At 48.2% G+C, this 19,797-nt stretch overlaps 1 protein-coding gene across 1 annotated transcript in view; it reads left to right on the top strand.

Annotated features, from left to right (window-relative positions):
* Nucleotides 1-19,797, top strand: part of ANTXRL (ANTXR like) — a 287,551-nt gene that overhangs the window by 135,985 nt on the left and 131,769 nt on the right. Inside the window, exons 4-7 of the mRNA XM_086921783.1 lie at nucleotides 16,785-16,866; nucleotides 16,979-17,012; nucleotides 17,763-17,842; nucleotides 17,945-18,013. Coding sequence (XP_086777909.1) covers nucleotides 16,785-16,866; nucleotides 16,979-17,012; nucleotides 17,763-17,842; nucleotides 17,945-18,013 — 265 coding nt within the window. The remainder of the gene's footprint in view (nucleotides 1-16,784; nucleotides 16,867-16,978; nucleotides 17,013-17,762; nucleotides 17,843-17,944; nucleotides 18,014-19,797) is intronic.

Here is a 19,797-nt window from a genome sequence, read left to right as displayed (position 1 = left end):
TTGCTTATGGTGATCTAATACCATGTATTTAAAGGAACTAATCAAAGTTGATTTGTGTATTCAGGCAGATATTGGAAGAGCGTTTGGGTCTTGAGGCTGCTGGAAGAGTGTTGGTGTTTTCAAAACGTTTTTGCTGTTTGTAGCAGATGGACGATGTATAGGGATTGACAGATTTGTAATTGAGTTTTAGGCTGATGGAAGAGTGTTTAAGCTGTATTTATTTTTTGACATGTCAACAGTCTTTCCATGATACACATATGTTTTATGCTAAATGCTTAAGTGAGAACTCTTATAATACAGGTTTCCGTAGAGGATACACAGTTTCTAACTTAGTTCACAATTTCTGTGATTTATTTGGACTATGGCGCCAGACACCTCCAAACATGGTGATTTTTTCATGCTGTGCTGTGGGTGAATACAATATTTTCAAACTCGATTTTCAGCCCGTTTCTACTGTAGCCATGTTTAACAAGCATTGGCAAAGCCAATAGGTCTCGCCTATGATGAGATATATTGGCTTTGTCAGCGTCTTTTAGCCATGTTGTACAGCAGAATGACTGCTATGATGCATGGCTGGAAGTTAGAAACAAGCATTGGAAATGCAACAGGTCGTAGATTTATTTGAGTTAGAGCTAATGGCATTGTGAATGGCAATGTCTTTTAGCCATGTGTTATGGAGTGTATGCATGTGGTGTGTAGTGGAATTATGTGGGTTGGATTGGAATTGTAGCAATGGTGGCATGCTGCGCTTTAGATGAATATGTTTAAAAGTAAAGTGCACCATACTGCGATTGCTACAATAGATAATTGTGGATGCGTTAACAATTGATGTGTGCACTGATGGCTTGTGGTGTGTGTGCCTGTACAAATTGTGCACTGATGGCTGGTGTTGTGTGTGCCTGGTGGAAGCGAGCACTGCCGGCTGGAGGTGTGTGTGCCTGTTGGAAGCGTGCACTGACGGCTGGTGGTGTGTGTGCCTGGTGAAAGCATGCACTGACGGCTGGTGTTGTGTGTGGCTGGTGAAAGTGTGCACTGATGGCTGATAGTGTGTGTGTTTGGTGAAAGTGTGCACTGGCATCTGGGGGTGAGTGCCTGGTGGAAGCCTGCACTGACGGCTGGTGGTGTTTGTGCCTGGTAAAGCGTGCACTGATGGCTGGTGGTGTTTGTGCCCTTTGAAAGTGTGCACTGACGGTGTGGTTGTATGTGTGTGGTTGTGTGTGTGGTTGCGTGTGTGGTGGTGAGTGTGTGGTGGTGAGTGTGTGGTAGTGAATGTGTGGTGTTGTGTGTGTGGTGTTGTGTGTGTGGTGTTGTGTGTGTGTGTGGTGGTGTGCGTGTGTGTATGGTGGTGTGTGTGGTGGTGTGTGTGTGGTGTTGTGTGTGTGGTGTGTGTGTGATATTATGTGTGTGGTGTTATGTGTGTGTGTGTGTGTGTGTGTGTGTGTGGTGGGCTTAGTTCTAGTTTTCGTACCCTGCAAACTCACACACTGCCCTTACACACTCACACACTGCTCACCCTACACACTCACACAATGTTCACCCTGCACACTCACACACTGCTCACCCTGCACACTCACACACTGCTCACCCTACACACTCACACACTGTTCACCCTGCACACTCACACAATGTTCACCCTGCACACTCACACACTGCTCACCCTACACACACACACTGCTCACCCTACACACTCTCACACTGCTCACCCTGCACACTCACACACTGCTCACCCTACACACTCACACAATGTTCACCCTGCACACTCACACACTGCTCACCCTGCACACTCACACACTGCTCACCCTACACACTCACACAATCTTCACCCTGCACGCTCACACAGTTAACCCTGCATACTCACACACTGCTCAACCTGCCTGCTCACACACTGCTCACCCTGCACGCTCACACACTGCTCACCCTGCACACTCACACACTGCTCACCCTACACACTCACACACTGCTCACCCTACGTAAAGCGAAAAGACCTAGCTCTGCTCTTTGGCCTGTGTTTTAATCGTACAGTAGGTTGTGAGTAGTTGTGCTTGATTGGTTGGGGCGTCCCCTCCTTGCTGCTCCCCTCACAGAGGGCCGGGTGGCTCCATGAAGCTCCCAAGACACGTGTTCAGCTGTTCTTTGTTTTAGCTCCTGTGTGTCAGTGCACCGTGTAAGCGCACAAGCATACCCTGCTCTCTCTGGAACACTCACATTGCTGAGTCCCTCTCACTCTGCTGTCACTCTCCCTCTGCTGTCACTCTCATTCTGCTGTCACTTTCACTCTGCTGTCACTCTCACTCTGCTGTCACTCTCACTCTGCTGTCACTCTTACTCTGCTGTCTCTCACTCTGCTGTCTCTCACTCTGCTGTCTCTCACTCTGCTGTCACTCTCACTCTGCTGTCTCTCACTCTGCTGTCACACTCACTCTGCTGTCACACTCACTCTGCTGTCACTCTCACTCTGCTGTCACTCACTCTGCTGCCACTCTTACTTTGCTGTCACTCACTCTGCTGTCACTCTCACTCTGCTGTCACTCTCACTCTGCTGTCACTCACTCTGCTGTCTCTCACTCTGCTGTCTCTCACTCTGCTGTCACTCTCACTCTGCTGTCTCTCACCCTGCTGTCACTCTCACTCTACTGTCTCTCATGCTGTCACTCTCACTCTGCTGTCACTCTCACTCTGCTTTCACGCTCACTCTGCTGTCACTCTCTCTGCTGTCACTCTCACTCTGCTGTCACTCACTCTGCTGTCACTCACTCTGCTGCCACTCTCACTCTGCTGTCACTCTCACTCTGCTGTCACTCTCACTCTGCTGTCACTCCCACTCTGCTGTCTCTCACTCTGCTGTCTCTCACTCTGCTGCCACTCTCACTCTGATGAAGGTCAGTGGTAGCTGAACCTTGTACAGGAGGTGGAAGGGAAAGGGGGGTCATCTGAGTTTCATCACTGGGGTTCGGCACCATCAATGGGAACTGAAGGTCAATGAAGGATAAGCATACCATTATTAATATGAATTGAGCATACATAAGACTGGTGGCATAATCAATAGGTGCTGAGCTTAATAAAGGTGAACTTCACACATAGGTCTGGATAAATGCAGGAGACAGCAACCCGGGGTGACGTGCTTTAGGGGTTGACAGAGAGGGATTCCCCTAAGGGAAGCGCCTTCTGTAAGGTGGGGGAGGGTAAATTAAATTTGTGATATATTTTATAGGTGTATACATTAACTCTAGCACCAACCGTTCTAAAACTATCTTTGCCTTAGTGAAGGACCTGACCAAGGTTCTGGAGGGAACAGGCAACTTGATAGTATCGGACGCACAGTGCGAAGAGCTATCATGTTTCTTCCTGGATAAAGTAAAAGGGATCTATAACTCCATAAAGCCGGACGGACACACTATGCCCTCTAGCTCTACCATAGGTCCAGCTGCCCTCCCATGTTTACATCAAGTCCTGCCACCGATTGAGTTGTCGGTGATGGAATCTTTGGCCTTAAAGGTAAAGTCTGGCTCCCCGGAAGACCCCGTAAAACCTGATTTGTTTAGAACCTTCCAGGATTCCATCTTGCGGGAGGGGCTGACGCTGATCAACAACTCTCTTCAGTCAGCAACCATCCCTAAATCCTGGAAGCATGCTAAGGTAGTCCCTCTCTTAAAAAAACCAACGCTGGACCCCGCCAGGCCTTATAGCTTCAGACCTATCTCCCTACTACCTTACCTTGCTAAGGTAGCGGAAGCCCATGTGAATTCCATTTTGACCACCTACTTGGAATCTAACGGAATTTTGGACGAGTCCCAAAATGGTTTCCGGGCCAAACACAGCACTGAATCTGCCTTATTGCCTGTTACTGAACATCTAAGGGAGGTGCAGGACCAGGGCGAGACCTCACTTTTGATTCTGCGGCCTTTGACACGGTCTCCCACAGGATCTTGCTTGAGCGACTGTGGGAGATCGGAGTCGGAGGAAGTGCCTTGGACTGTAAATTGTAAATTGATACTTGTATAGCGCACTACTCACCCGCAAGGGTCTCAAGGCGCTTGCACGAATACCGCTGTGGAACCCATCCTGGCTTTTGTGTAAATATTTTGGTCGGAAGAAACATGGATTAAAATAGATCAATATTGGAGTGCGGACCACCACCAATGTTTAGCTCTAATCATTGAGCCACACTTCTCCAGTCTTTTTTATCTGACTGTTCCTTCCAGGTGCATGCTCCACCGTACTTGTCCAGCAGGCACTCTCTGGAGTGTGGGGTCCCGCAGGGCTCTGCGCTTAGCCCCACATTGTTCAATGTGTATGTCCGCCCCCTGGCTGTGCTGGCTCGAGATCGCAAGATAAGGCTAATATCGTACGCAGAAGATACACAGCTTATTTTCACCTTCTCCAAAAACACCGAGTTGGACCAAACCAAATTCCAAGAAGATATTCTGGCCATATCAAATTGGCTGTCCCAGAACTGTCTTCAGCTAAATTCCTCTAAAACGGAGGTACTTGTAATAGGTAATGAAATTCAGAGATGGGACAGTCATTGGTGGCCTTCCTTATTAGGACCTCCACCCATTTCCAAGTAGGTAGTTAAAAACCTAGGGGTGATGTTGGACAACTCACTCTCTCTGGAGGCACATGCTAAAAATGTGGCAGGCACCTGTTATGGTCGCCTAGGCTCCCTTAAACCCATTCTGGGCTTCTTCGAGCCTCTCACTCTTCAGGTTATAGTCCAGGCTTTAGTCTTATCCCATCTAGACTATTGTAATGCTCTTATGCTTGGCTCTAACCTGACAGTGATGAATAGGCTACAAAGAGCTCAGAATGCTGCCGCCCGTATTCTGTTTGCACTGCCAAAAACTTGCCATACCTCGCCGATTCTTAGACGCCTGCACTGTCTGCCAATTAAACAGCGCATCCAATTCAAATTTCTGTGCATAACACATAGAATTTTGTATGGCTCCGGTCCACAAATTCTGCAGGGACTGTGTGCTCTCTATGCCCCCATGCGCGCCCTCTGCTCGGCAGATCTATCCCTCGCCAGTACAATTAAGATCCGGAGAAGCAGAGCTGGTGGTTGCTCCTTCAGGTACCTGGCCCCGAAGCTATGGAATTCGATCCCCCTAAAGGCTCGGGCCACCACTAATCACATGCTTTTCCGGAAACAGATCAAAACCTGGTTGTTCTCTTCCATCTAAGTCACCCCCACCTGCCTCACAGTTACATCCTCTGACATGTCCACAAGCGCTGGGACGCCCCGTTGCTGGGGTAGCCATGCGCTATACAAATCAAATTAACATAACATTAGTGTGCACGTGGGCGTGCTCGTCTTCAACAATAAGAATCTCGAGGACACGTAAAGGAAGAACCCCCCCCTAAACAGATCCAAGGGGGTCTCCCTCACCCAGGTCGAAGGCACAGAGCCTTGGTACCGGCAACCAGAGGGCTCTGCCAAGCAGACTGGGAAATTGCGAGTGATACTTGTTTTTAAAAATAAGGCCACCCCCACCCCCGAAAACATAAAGAGAGCAAGTTGTCTTGTGGAGGTGTGGAGGGGGAAGGGGGTGGCACCGAGGGAGGGGGCCTCTGCTAACTTGTGAGGCAGATTAGAACATAGTGTGGATTCTCAGAGCAGATGGCGCTTTAAAGAGACAGGGAGGGGGAGGGGGAGCGAGCAGGAGACTGTCAGCATCTGACTGGGGGCAGAGGGGAAGCAGGGGAGAGGGGCAGACGAGAGGAGACGGAGGGAGGGAGGAGGCAGAAACAATGGAGGGGAGGGGAGACGAAGAACCCCCCCCCAAAAAAGCGTCACACTGGCTGAGGAAGCAGCCTCGCAGCTCCGAAGGATGCGCACGACCCCCCGGGCTCTTATGGCCTCCAGTGACCGCAGCGGGGGCTGGGGTCCTGCAAAAACCGAGCTGCGGGAGGCCGGGGGAGCGGACTGTCCCTGACAGCACTGCTAGAGCGCAGCTCTATGGGGTGAGGAGAGACAGCATCCCCGCTCGGAAAGGCAGGACCTGAGTGCCCCACAGCAGCAGAGACCAGGGGCATCTCTACAGGAGGAACCGAGGGGGCTCCCTGGCCTCCTAGCCTAGGGGAGGAAGGCACTGGTCGCAGGCAGCGGAGCTCGGAGGGAACGGGGCACGGGGCTTCACGGCATCGGAGCCTGGAAGGGAAGCCGGGGTCCCATAGTATCAGATCTCCGAAGGACGGGCAGACAGAGCGCCACAGCATCCGAGCACGGCGCAGAAACCACAGCCCTAAAGCCACAGAGACTGTTGGGACAGAAGCACAGAGGTCCCCAGAGCCTGGGGCAGAAAGTCTGAGCTCGTCAGCACCGGAGTTTACAGAGGCAGCAAGAGAGCATCAGAGTCTGGAGAGACAGAAGGACATAGCGCCTAAGTGTCAGAGCCTGGAGAGGCAGAAATACTACGCTCAAAACGTCAGAGCGCAGAGAGGCAAAAATACTGCTCTCCAGACTTCAGAGCCCAGAGAGGCAGAAAGACAGAGCTTGTAAGCATCAGAGCCTGGAGAGGCAGAAAGCCTTGGTACCGGCAAACAGAGGGCTCTGCCAAGCAGACCGGGAAATTGCGCGTGATACTTCTTTTTAAAAATAATCCCACCTCCGAAAACGTAAAGAGAACGAGTTGTCTTATGGAAGTGTGGGGGGCCAGGGGGTGGCACGAGGGAGGGGGCCTCAGCTAACTCACCTCACCGCGAACTACAAAAAAAAAAACCCCGCGAGTGGTGCGTGCATGCGCGCCACTGCAAGCATATGTTTTGAATTATCGCGGCTGTCAAGACGTGATAATTCAAAACATATGGCCTCTGGTGCGCGTAACAGACACCAATAGGCCATAGGCGGAGCTACGCGACCGCCTATGGCCTATTGCGTGTTCTGTTAAAAAACAGCATGCGCGCAAAGGCCAATGAAAATGGACCTTGGAAATCCACACGCACAAGCTATGTGGAATTTCAAGGTCCATTTTCAAAACGCCGGGAATAGGACTGTCGCTGCGCGACACTGCATGCGCAGTGTACGCAGAGCCCGAGCCCTAAAAAAGTGCTACGGTGCTGCCAGTGCTGGTTGAGTCTGTGATTTTTTTTCGGCCAGGAATGGTGAGATAAGAACCACAAAGCAGGAGTGGGACTGAGCAAGTAAAACACAAAAACTAGTACATCAGCTCAGTAAATCCTTTTCTCTTGGAAGCAACATACATTGCTCTGGACACCTCCCCTAAACGGCCCTGAAATGGAGGTCATGGACAACACTACAGCTCTGAATCCTAAAACAGGGTTTAAACAGTCTGGGTGATTCTAAAGAGCTTTTATAAACAGCCTACCTGTGACCCTTACTGCAACAATTCCATCTCATGGCTCTAAGAGCATTCTATTTAGTAGATCATTTGAGTGGATAAAGTTTGTAGGACTAAGAAGTCCGTTTAATACAGGTGTTCTTGTGAAACACCATCCTTTCTTTGCTTGTTATTCACACACACTTACAAACCAAAAAAAATCCTTGTGAAACCAAGTATCATGTGAAGGCGCCAGGCAGTGGACAGCCATCTATGCCTCCCATTTGTTAAATGATGAACAACGCACCACAAAGAGCACTGATAGAATAAATGGCTTGCGCAGAGATTCAACCAAGAGCTACAAAAAGCAGTGACAGAGTAACATGCTTGTTCAAAAAAATGATCCATGCGGCACAAGGAGCACTGAAGAATGAGCTTAGCTCTACATAGAACACCGAAAGAATAACCCCCTTGTGCAAACAATGAGTCAAGCACTACAAAGAGCAGTGACAAAAAAAACACTTGCTCAAAGAAAACAAGCATTTGCAATGCAATAGGTCTAGCATTCATACGAGTTTAAGCTATTGGCATTGTAAATGGCAATGCCTGTATTTATGTTTTAAAAACAAAAACAAACAAAAGGCATTGTCGTTTACAATGCCAATAGCTCAAACTTGCGTAAAGCGAGTCCTATTGCATTGCAAATGCTTGTTTTTTATGTCAACAAAGATTGTATATGGGCAGTGTCTGCGTTGTCAATGGCCAGCGTCAGCGGCGTCATCCGTGCCGTGCACGCAGTTACACCCGCATACAGTTTGAAGTGTGTAGTGTTTGCAGTGTCACTCGTGTAACGCCTGTAGTACGCAAGCAGTGCCTGCATTGTCACTGGACAGCTTCGTCAGTGCCGTCCGTAGAGTCTCTACAGTGCCACACTTGCGGTTCCTGTAGTGTCACCTGAACGGTCTCTGCAGTGTCATCAGACAGCGTCTAGACTACAGGTACTCTTGCGGTTCCTGCAGTGTCACCAGGCTGCATCTATACGTACCCTTGCGGTACCTGCAGTGTCACTGGACAGCGTCTGCAGTGCAACTATAGATAGCCGTGCGATGCCTGCAGTGACAGTGTTTTCTGTGCCTGCAGAGTCACTGGACAGCCTCTGCAGTGTCACTCTAGGTACCCGTGCTGCAGTGTCATCGTTGCAGTGCATCCGGCTCGGTGTCAGCATCAGGGAGGGGTGCCTCACCAGGCCCCACTTCATGGAAACATTAATCCTTCAGACAACGCGCTTGAAAAATCTGTAGTGTAGTGCCGTCAGAAAAGTGATTGCGTGCCTTAATAAACATGCAGTTTTGTGGCCACACTTCGGGTGAAGAGGGCCACTCAGATGCGAGGTCGCCGGTGCCACTGCACGCGTTGCACTACTGATAGCTACACCGCTGCAACGATGTGTGGTCTGTGGAGGAAAACTCAAAATGAGCGGATTGCCTGCATTAATTGGAGCCACTGGCGGTCACTTTGGCCCGCAATCCACCATTGTTTCTCACCCATTTTCGTAAGGCGCCGCGTTCTGCAAAGCTTCCTCTATAACATGGGTACTCACAAACTTTCTCTCGGGGGCCAAATTTACAGTGTGGTTTGTGTCCCAGGGCCGCACCGGTGGGGGTGGGGTCAGTGGAGGAGGGGGCGGGGTTAGAGTAACAAAAAAGACTGTGACCATGAGGTTGAACAGAGGTCCCTGCAGCAGACGCCTTCGTCCACTGAGCCACCAGACCCCGCATACAAACATCTCTCTTTCTCTCTCTGTCACCCTTCCTCCATCCCTCTCTTTCTCTCTCTCTCTCTCTCTGTCTCCCTCCCTCTCTCTCCCTCCATCCCTTTCTCTCCCTCCCTCTATCTATCTCTCCCACTGTCTCCCTCCATCCCTCTCTCTCCCTCTCTCCCTCTCTCTCTCTGTCTCACTCACTCTGCCTCACTCCCTCTCACTCTCCCTCACTCTGACTCTCTCACTCCCTCTCTCTCCTTCCCTCTCCTTCCGTCCCTCTCCCTCTCCTTCCCCCCTCTCCCTCTCCTTCCCTCCCCCTCCCTCTCCTTCTCTCTCCTTCCCTCCCTCTCCTTCTCTCCCCTTCCCTCTCCCTCACTCCCCTTCCCTCCTTTCCTCCCTCTCCCTCACACGCCTTCCATCTCCCTCACTCCCCTTCCCTCACCCTCATTCCCCTTCCCTCACCCTCCCTCCCCTTCCCTCACCCTCTCTTACCCTCACTCCCCTTCCCTCACCCTCACTTCCCTTCCCTCACTCCCCTTCCCTCACCCTCACTTTCCTTCCCTCACTCCCCTTCCCTCACTCCATCACTGTCTTTCCCTCACTCCCCTTCCCTCACCCCCTTCCCTCACCCTCACCCTCACTCCCCTTCCCTCACCCTCACTCCCCTTCCCTTCCCTCACTCCCCTTCCCTTCCCTCACTCCCCTTCCCTCAGTCCCTCACTCCCCTCAGTCCCTCACTCCCCTTCCCTCACTCACTCCCTCGCCCCCCTTCCCTCACTCCCTCCCTCGCTCCCATTCCCTCACTCCCCTTCCCTCAGTCCCTCACTCCCCTTCCCTCAGTCCCTCAGTCCCCTTCCCTCACTCCCTCCCTTGCTCCCCTTCCCTCGCTCCCCTTCCCTCACTCACCTTCCCTCACTCCCTCCCTCCCCTTCCCTCACTCACCTTCCTTCACTCACCTTCCTTCACTCACCTTCCTTCACTCCCCTTCCCTCACTCCCTCCCTCACTCCTTCCCTCCCCTTCCCTCACTCCCCTTCCCTCAGTCCCTCACTCCCCTTCCCTCACTCCCTCCCTCGCTCCCCTTCCCTCACTCCCTACCTCGCTCCCATTCCCTCACTCCCCTTCCCTCACTCCCTCACTTCCCTTCCCCCACTCCCTCACTCCCCTTCCCTCTCCCTCACTCCCCTTCCCTCATTCTGCAGAATGAGGGAACACATTGTTGCATCTGCAAAATGAACGAGACGCCCCTTTCACTCGTTGTTTTATGTTTTTGTTTGATATCATATGTGGTATAGTAAACCGTTATCAGATCTGTCCAACAGCTCGTGACGGATTTCTTGTCAAACTGTAATGTGGCAACTGCTGTAAGCGACATTTAAGGGAGGGGGGCACCGGGAATATAGGGTAGGCGCTGAGGCTCGCGGTCTCCACTGCTGACTTCCGTGTGAATCACTCTTTCTTCTTATGGGCAGGGGGAAGCTGCGGCCAAGAAACGGCATGTATGGATGTGAACAGAGAATTTATTGCAGGAGTGGATGCTTAGCAAACGATTTGTTGAGAGGCAGAGGTGATGATCACCCATGCTATGCAGACAGGACCTACACATTAGGTAGTGTGTTACAGGTCACACAGGCGTTTTTTGGCAGGGTGACTCAGGTATTCAGCCTTCCCAGGCTGAGAAATTGAGTACAGTTACATTGGGTGACATGGTGACCTGATAGCAAACACTACATAAAAACAAGTACTTGTTCCCAAAAATGAGTGCAGCTGGCCCCCACCGGCTCAAATTAAGTACTGCCAATTGCTGTGTCCCCCAGGCTTTCATGCTGTGTTCTCTCATAAACAACCTACCTCCATCCTCTGCCCTAACACGAACCTACAAAACGGCACCGCACAAACTACCTCATCCACCTCTCGCTTCCACCACATGCATCACACACCCACTCACCAATTTATGTGTGCTCAACCCTGACACTCAAGCCCCACCTCGTCCCTCAAGCTCACCCTTCCTCTCTCCTTCAGCCAGTTTCACATCCATTCCCCTTTCATTTTCACCACATACACACCCTCGCCCACAACCACCAATCTACATGTGCCACACCCTCCCGCACATCATACATCCCCACCTGCTCTCCCCATATCCCTCAAGCTTGCCCTCACTCTTTCACTCTCCAAACCTCACACCCGCCGCTCACTTCCACCACATAGACACCCTCGCACTCTCTCAAGCATCCCTACGCATGTTCCACCCTCACACCCGCTGGAAAATGGGTGTGGTTCATATGTATCACACGAGGCAGGCGAGCCGCAGCTCACATCAGAAACCCTGCTGGGCTCCTCCCCATCTCAACAGAGATTAAAAAAAGTTTGAAGTTAGAAAATAATGAGCTAATAAAACTGGCTGTTGTATGACAAAGAAAGGAGAACAGAATGAAAATGAGGAGACTGATTGATTTGCCACTGAAAATGCCCCTGTGCAGCCACCAATGGCAGGGATAATACTGTTCAATTGTACTGAAATCACTTCCTCACGTAGTTTGCAACACTGAAGTTAAAAGTGGTTTTAAAAGATGTGCTCAATTGCCTTTCTGAGCTGCTATCCAAGGCATGTAAGGGCTGCTGTCTAACAAAACCATATGCGCTTCTTCTCAGTGCATGGCGCCAAGGAATGTTAAAGAAACAAGAAAAATATCTGTCATAAGCATCTTACATGATGCGCTTTTTAGGTCTCACCTGAGCCAGCGCATGCGCTGTTCTGGCGAGACATTTAGTAACTGGGTTTTAAAAGTGCTACCCAGCTGCTTTTTCCGGCCACCAGCCTGCTGTTACGCGCACACGCGTGCGTGACGTGCACAGCTACCATCTCACTTTCTGTAATGGCTCATTAACCCTTACAGCGCACGTGTGAATCCCCTCCCCCTCCCTCCCTCCTCGTCAGCTTCATTGCTTTCACTTTCGCGCGTGAATCGGCTCCCCTTCTCCCACTCCCTCCTCGTCAGCTTCATTGCTTTCACTTTCGCGCCACGTGGCCGTGTCACTTTCACGGCCACGCGGCCATTGCTTGTTACACATACAACTGTGTTTTTAGTGGCTTCGTATACAGCTGTGTTTTCAGTGGCTTCATGCGTTCTTCTGTTTTCAGTGTCATGGCTCATTAATTCCCTCATATCCACACGTATGTGTTATGCAAATAAGGCCTTTCCTCCATAACATGTTATGCGCATACTAAGCTTGAAGAGCACAGAGTTTGAATCGCTAACTCAAACTATCTAAGGGAATCACGCACTCTGGGTCTTCTCTTCTTACCGCTAAAGACTGATCGTTTCTCGTTGTACCCCTGCAGTTCTCAGGTTCACACAGCAAGACGCAGGAGACCAAACTACCACGCGGCGCTCCAAAGAACTCTTTGCGCATGCGTCAAACTCCATCACATCAAAAAACGATAGAGCGCCTATAGTGGGAATTTATGATGACGCGCAAGTAGTGCCAATTTGTTATCATTAGTGAATTTGTGAAGTTCCTGAAAAAATTCGAAAGACTCAAAAACAACCCCTTTAACTTTTAGAACTAATTTATGCTATGTAGCCTTCACATTCAGATGTTATATTTCTTTGTTTGACGGTAACGCTGAGAACAACAATTCATACGCCACTCCAAAGCTTTGTTGAGGCTAGAGAACACACACTGGGGCTGTTGGTATGTTCTCTGTTGGGCTGCGCAGAGACTCCTGACATATGTTGGAATTTAACAACTTCAGGCCTTCTGTGTTCATGGTTTCTCAGAACGAGGCTAGGAACACACAGAATTGTGTTCTGCCCCCAGGCGTCATATATTGCCTGGAAACCAGACTGTGCCAACATCAACTGGAAGGTGAGTATTGAACTGGGTGCACAGCACTTTGTTCGATGGGGTCCGCATGTGACACCGTGTTCTTTTCACACACTGCGAATTATTATGAGTTGAGATTAGTTAAGTGCACCCACAACTGAAATCTCTCTTGTAAAGCAAACTGTACATCGAATGACGAGTAACAGTGTTCCCCATCACACAGCGTTTAAAGTTGATGGGGAGGGGGCGTTGATGTGTGACGTCAGGGAGCAGGGGCGTAGCTTGAGTGGGGGGGTTGTTACACCCCATAATACATGCATTACTTACCTCCCATAGCTTTATTTTCTGGTTCATGCTTGTGGTAGGGTTTGTTTTCCTTCATGTGCCATGTGTACGCTGTTTTTTCCTTGCATGGTCCTACACCAGTCCAGTTTGGTAGACCAAATGAGATGCAGTTGTCTATATTGGCCATGCAGCGCAGGGCAGCACGATAGAAAACCAATTTGGACCAGCGCCTAGCATGCAGCAAATAAGATTAATGTCAGCAGTGTTTCAGTAGTTTCTCTTGGATAACGAATTGCACTCCTTAGTAGTTCGTTCCTGGTAAAGTGCTTCGGTGAGATGATGTGGGATAGCAAAAGTCAGATTCTTTTACAGTGAATAAAACAAAATGACTGAGCTTTTGACTCATAACTGGCCTATTTTGTTGCTTGATAAGCTTCAACTTGAAAATTCTGCAAGCTTCAAACAAATGCTGCTCATTCCTCGCTTAGTTTGATACCAGTTTAATGGGCTACAGTGATTGATAATCGTGAATAATAATCAACGATCAAAAAGCATGGCTCTTTTGTCAGCAGTTTGGTTTGCAGGTATGCAGTGAAACAAAGTAAAGTGCTCCTCAGGTGTTATTTATTAACAACTGACCAGCAATTAATACAGGCGTTGAATGGGTTTTACTTTGGGAAAAGTGAGGAACCTACATAAGAGAACTCGTTTTACTCCTCCGAAAATGTAAACATTTGGCAAGCTGGATAATGAGCACAGGGGATAGAAAAGTAAGCATACGGTATTATGACACAAAACAGGATTGAATATCTTTTTATTCATTTCACGCATGGCTTTCACATGCTTAATTTCGATTGAGCTTCGGACAAATTAGGCACACGCTTTCCTATTTGTGTTTCTATGCAATACTTGCATGGTGGTGTAGCATGCTTTACTCTAGATGCTACACGTTTAGGGATCATTCTCCCTAATTGCATTTCATTATTGTAAGGGTAATGAGACCACACTCTCACATTCTTTCAACAGAATTTGTCACATTATACTATCAGGCCAATTATTCTTCTTTGTTCCACTTCATTATTCAGAGGACTACGAGTACACACTATCCCAATCTTTAAACAGGACTTGAGACTGTTTTACATTTTCCTTTACACTGGAATTACTCAAGATGTTTACAGACTTTTTTAGGGTCAAGATACCTATGGACTTAAGTGGAGGATCGACAATTGACCAGCAACCCATTACAAGGTGGGCTGTACTTTGTAAAACTGTTATCTATTACCCTATGAGTCAAACACTACAAACAACCCCCATGGTTCCATTACCCTTCAAAACATTTGCCTGGAATCTATTGTGCAGATCACTTCTCAACCTCTGGAAAAGCCATATGCTTGGTAAATTAATGCTCAGAAGAACGCAGGGAGGAGAGACTTAAAGCAAGCATTGACATTGAGAAATGTGTGTTTGGCAGAATGAAGAAAACTACCATACTGGTTTTTTTTTGGGGTGGGGGGGGGGGGGCATGATGAAAATCTGAAAAACAGATATCATTCGTAGTGTTGTCATGGCCCGCCTACCCTGGCAAGAGCAGTTAGGCACCCAGCAACAGTATCCTTATGCATTGGCATAGCCAATAGGTCTCGCTTTTGTGACTTTATAAGTATTTAGTTATGCAGCACAATATTCTTGGTGCAACAACATCAACCGGTGCCTGGCTAAACACTTATAAGGTCCGAAAAGCGAGACCTATTGGCTATGCCAATGCTTGTTAAGGGTTTTGTTACAGCCTCATAAATGGAGCGATGAGAGGCAGGAGCGGGCTCCTCGGGGAGAGTAATCTGCAGCCCTCTTTCCTATAAAGGCTTTTACTTTGAAGTAAGCCTAAAGCAAGGTAAATACCATGCTCCCTTGAAAAACACAGCTTGACATTTGACCTCTGTCTTTGAATGGACAGCACATGTTTCAAGATAAGAACAAGAATTAAAGACCTCTTTGCAGAAAGCGAGTTTGTAGGAGAATACAGTAAACACGGTTTAGGCAACTAAAGGGACGACCTAAACCTGGAGAGCCTAAAGCAAATCAAGCCAGCAAATAGAAAACCAGAAAGTGGGAGTTACAAAGCCAATAGTAAGCAACAGTTGGAGAGCATTCCTAGGTCAACGTTCTGAAAGTCCCAAGATGTCTGTCTATTAGGCTGTGACCCAAAAGTGCGCTCTTGTACACAGTCCAAAAATATACTTGTTATTGAAGAAAGACTTTAACACAGACAAAAAGGTAAACTCAATTATCTAAGAAAACAATTAATCCAAAATGCAAAACACACCATAAACAAGCTTAAATTTGCATTTCTTCTCAAATGTACTGATGACTTTATGTGTAATCAGGTCTTTATTCACCATGAAGCGAAATCTTCTTTTTATGTGTGCAAAAATCTACAGCGTGACGGTGCTTTGCTTTCATTCAACACATTGCTCATTGTTCAGTGCAAGCTGTACACAAAACCTTTGCCATGCATTAAAACGCATTCTTTGCTTGTTGTAATTGCAAATTGTATGTATATACCGCTTACTATCCCTGGTAAGGCGTTGAAGAGCTTTGCCACGAGAAGCACACTACTTGAAAGCAAGTAGTGCTACCAAGATTAGAAGTTAATAGTAGATTAATATTTTTGGTGCATCCGTTGTGGTAGGTTTGTGCGCTTAATTTTGTGTGTGTTTAGTAGTTTAGAGTAGGGATTTAATGATGTGAGTGGTTTTGACAGGGGAAGTAGCAAGTTGTTTTGTAAGTAGAAGCTGTGTGTGGCTATTAATTGACATGGGTAGAAAAGGGAGAGGAACGTTTGAGAAGGATGTGTGGGGGTTTATTGTAGCCAGGAAGGTTTGGGATGAGTCAGAGGGAGGAGGTGATGGGGCAAAGGTTGACAGGAGGTTTTTTTAAATCAAATATTGTTTATTATTATTATTATTTATTTATGCGTTTTTATATAGCGCAGACTTTACCCGAAGGTGTCAGAGCGCTTCACAAAAGGAACAGAACTGATACAAGAGAACATTACAAGTGAACAAATTACAAAAGCAAAAGTTACATTACATGAGGCAAAAGTGACAATCGTGAGTGAACAAAATACAAGAGGTAGCAAACGGTGCATTACAGGAGGAAAAAGTGACATGTGTGCCGGTTACAAAAGCGTACAAAGTACACATAGAGGTATAATACTGCAATAAATGGAGGACACTCAAACACAAGAACAAACGTTACGTAGGCAATGGTGGCACTTGTGCAAGTTTTGAAAGCAAACAAAAAGTAAGAGGTAGCAAACAGTGTGTTACAAGAGAAAAGTGACGTGTGCATGTTACAAAAGAGTACCAAACACAGGTAAAAGGGTAGTACTGCAATAAATGGCAGTCTCTCAAACCACAAGAACACACTGGAACGGCACTTCCATAGTCATGGAGAATAGAAATTTTCTATACTAAAAGGTCTTCCTTCAGATAATAGAGGGCATGAATTAACTTTGGAAGTGTCTTTGAAGGAGGAGAACTTTGAGGTCAGTTTTGAAGGCCTGGGAGGAGGTGGTGGTGTCGATTTTTGGAGCATTTACACCATTCAAAAGACTTTCTTCTCTCAACGTAGGGATGCCATTAAACGAGGTCTTGAGCGTCTGAGGGAGGAAGTACCCGGTGGAGACACATTCATGCATGAAGGCTTCAAAATGGTAAAGAACTAATCCCCTGTCTATCTACCGCGTCACTCATGTTTTCACTTTCCATAATCCCACTCATTGACCGGTTTTCTACTACAATAACTATTTCAAATATGTATTACAGGCAAATGAGCAAATTTATCACGAAAATTATGAAGGTAAATATACTTTTGAATTTTCTCACCGATTTCGCTCCTTTCGTTTAACATATATGTTGAGAAATTCTTTTAACAAATCTATCTGTGGGTTTTAAGCATATTTTAAAAATAGATTTGTTTTAGTTGACTACAGTGAAAGCATGTTCTTTTGCATAAAATAGATTAGAAATCAAATCACCGTCCCTACACGATGCCGTGACATTTGATATATCTATGAATTAATATTGCTGATAGAGAGAGTGGGGTTCTGCCAAAGTGGGTGTGCAGAATTAGCGTGGGTGGTGTGAATATTATTGTTAGTGGGTGCATGACGTTGTGGGGAGCTGGGAGAAGCTTTATTGCGAGTGGGTGCATGATACTGCCACATGTGGCTTTAGGGGGATACGTAACAATGGCATGGATGTACGTGGGGTTTGTCTTTTTACTGTGGGTGATCCATGCTATTGGTATGGGTTCATGTAGAGTTTGTTTTATGCAGGTGGGTACCTGACTGCCACGCGTGGGTGTGAGATAGTGCAGTTTATATGTTGGAATAATATTTTGGGCTTGCGCCTCACATTTCTGAGTTGGTTTACATGAGGTTGGTAACTGACATTGCCATGGATGTGTGTCATATATTTCTGTGCGTGTTATGGGATCCTGTTGCGCCTGAGTGTAGGTTTTCGTCGCAGGGGGTGCAGGCTTGCCTCGCGGGAAGGTGTTAGACATTGCACGTCAGCACGTCACGTGCATGTAATTGTCATCACACAGGATTCCGGACGGCCAGCGTGATCATAGCTTTGACTGACGGAGAACTGCAGGACGGCCCGTTCTACTATGCGGAGCAGGAAGTAAGAATCTATCGCGCCTCTGTCACACAGACTCAAACAATATTTCATCACCTCGGGAAGTCTTTTTTTTAAAAAATATATATTTTGCCGCTTTTCTCTTAGGCTGACAGAGCGAGAAGTTTTGGAGCCATAGTGTACTGTGTTGGTGTGAAAGATTTTAATGAAACTCAGGTAATTTACGTGTTCTCTCTTTCCCCCCCAGTCACCTGGGTATTCCACCGTGCTCTAATTTGCATTTGCGTGTATTTCAACAGAATGATGTTTAATGGCAGCGATGGCTTGCTCTCTTGCCGGGCTTTAAATAGCTTGCTGCGTGCAATGGGGGTCTCCACATCAAAAGGAATCGAGCTCAAAAACTGAGCAATCCTCCGCTCTGCGAGCTGTCAGGACGTTTTATGCCGTGCTCAGCTGGACCGTCAGCTCTCATCACTTGGGCGACAATGAAGGTTGTTATTTCAATACCCAGCCAATCATCACTGGCTTCAAATAATCGCGAGGAAAGGGCCAGCGTTTATTGGTGACAGGTTAACCGCAGAGACCATCAATCACATCGCAGGGGCAGAATCGGAGGTCACTGCTTGTTCCTCGGTTGCATTCTGTCTCCAGCAGCCTCTGTCCATCTACCTTGCCATCTCTGCTCGCTTCTCCACCAGCCTCGTACCAGTCTCTCTTCCAGACCCCGCTTATTTCTCATGCAACCTTTGCCTAGCTTCATGGCAGTCCCTGACCATCTACACATACAACCCCTCCCCAGCAGCAGACCCTACCCACCCTTTCACCAGTAGAGGTTGACCTCTCTTTTTGCCATGTCCTCGTTTTATGCAAGTCCTTCCACCAGCGGTGGCCGCTGCAGGTCAGAGCGGTGGGGCGTTGGGGCCAGCTGGGGGAGATTTCGAGAGACGACCACAAAGGAAAATTAAATAAATAATTAATTTTCCGTTGTGGTCATCTCTCAAAATCCCCCCACCCTCTCCGAGCCGACCCCACCGCCCTCACCTGCAGCGGTCGCGGCTGCCTTACACTTTCCTTGTCTACTGGTGCCTTGCTCATATCTCCTGCTTACACTGTCCATGCTTACAGACACCACTGTCCACCTCTCGACTCCATTGCTTCCACCCCTACGGCCTCATCCACCTCCCCTGCTGGCTGGAACCTTCTTTTCAACTACATCTGCCCACTTCTTCCCTGCAGGCACTGCCTGGTAAATGACTGCCCTCTGCATCTTTCATTTCGACGCTGGCCACCACTCCTACTGGCCCCGTGAGTCTCGTCTTGTGTGCTTACCTCTTTCCTGCGGCTTCTCTTGGCACTGAGAATACCTTGCCCAGCCCACATCTTTTGCTCATCTACTGACAAAATACTTTGTGTTTTGCTTCCACTTTCCTCCCCTCTTGCCACAATTCACCTGTTCTGCTTGCCTTTAGGTTCCTCTTCTGCCATGTCCCCTCTCGACTGCCACTATATATCTCGCACACAACTCATGCGTCTCCTCTCACTGCAACGCCCACCTGTTGTTCTACTTCTGCCCAGCTGTCCTGCTAATGTAACCGCCTCCCAGTCTTTGCCCTAAATAGTGAGGGTTTGTGCTTATCTGCTTGAGTTAGAGGGAACTGCTGCTACATTGAGACCTCTTTTATGTGTGATCCTGATCATAGTACTATCTAGGGAATGGCTAATAATAACCCTGCCTTCTGCCTTTTCTACTTTTCTTGGTGTCTTGTCCACCACTCCTACTGCTCCACTCATCTACTGTAAACTCCAACCAGGGCCAACCTGGCCGTAGCAGGCATTGGGCTTTTACCCAGGAGACTGGGTGAGTGGGGGTATTTGCAGCTGTGGGCTGTTTGTGTTACTGGGGGCAGGTTTTGCAGTGGTGCTGCTATATCGGCCCCAGTAACAAAAGCAGCAGGGGGCTGGTCCGTCAATATTGCCTAGGCTGCTTTGGGTTCCCAGTC

Source organism: Lissotriton vulgaris, chromosome 5, assembly GCF_964263255.1.
Source record: "Lissotriton vulgaris chromosome 5, aLisVul1.2, whole genome shotgun sequence".
Taxonomy (NCBI): domain Eukaryota; kingdom Metazoa; phylum Chordata; class Amphibia; order Caudata; family Salamandridae; genus Lissotriton; species Lissotriton vulgaris.
Note: the sequence above shows the minus strand (reverse complement) of the source record. Positions and strands in the feature narration are given on the sequence as shown.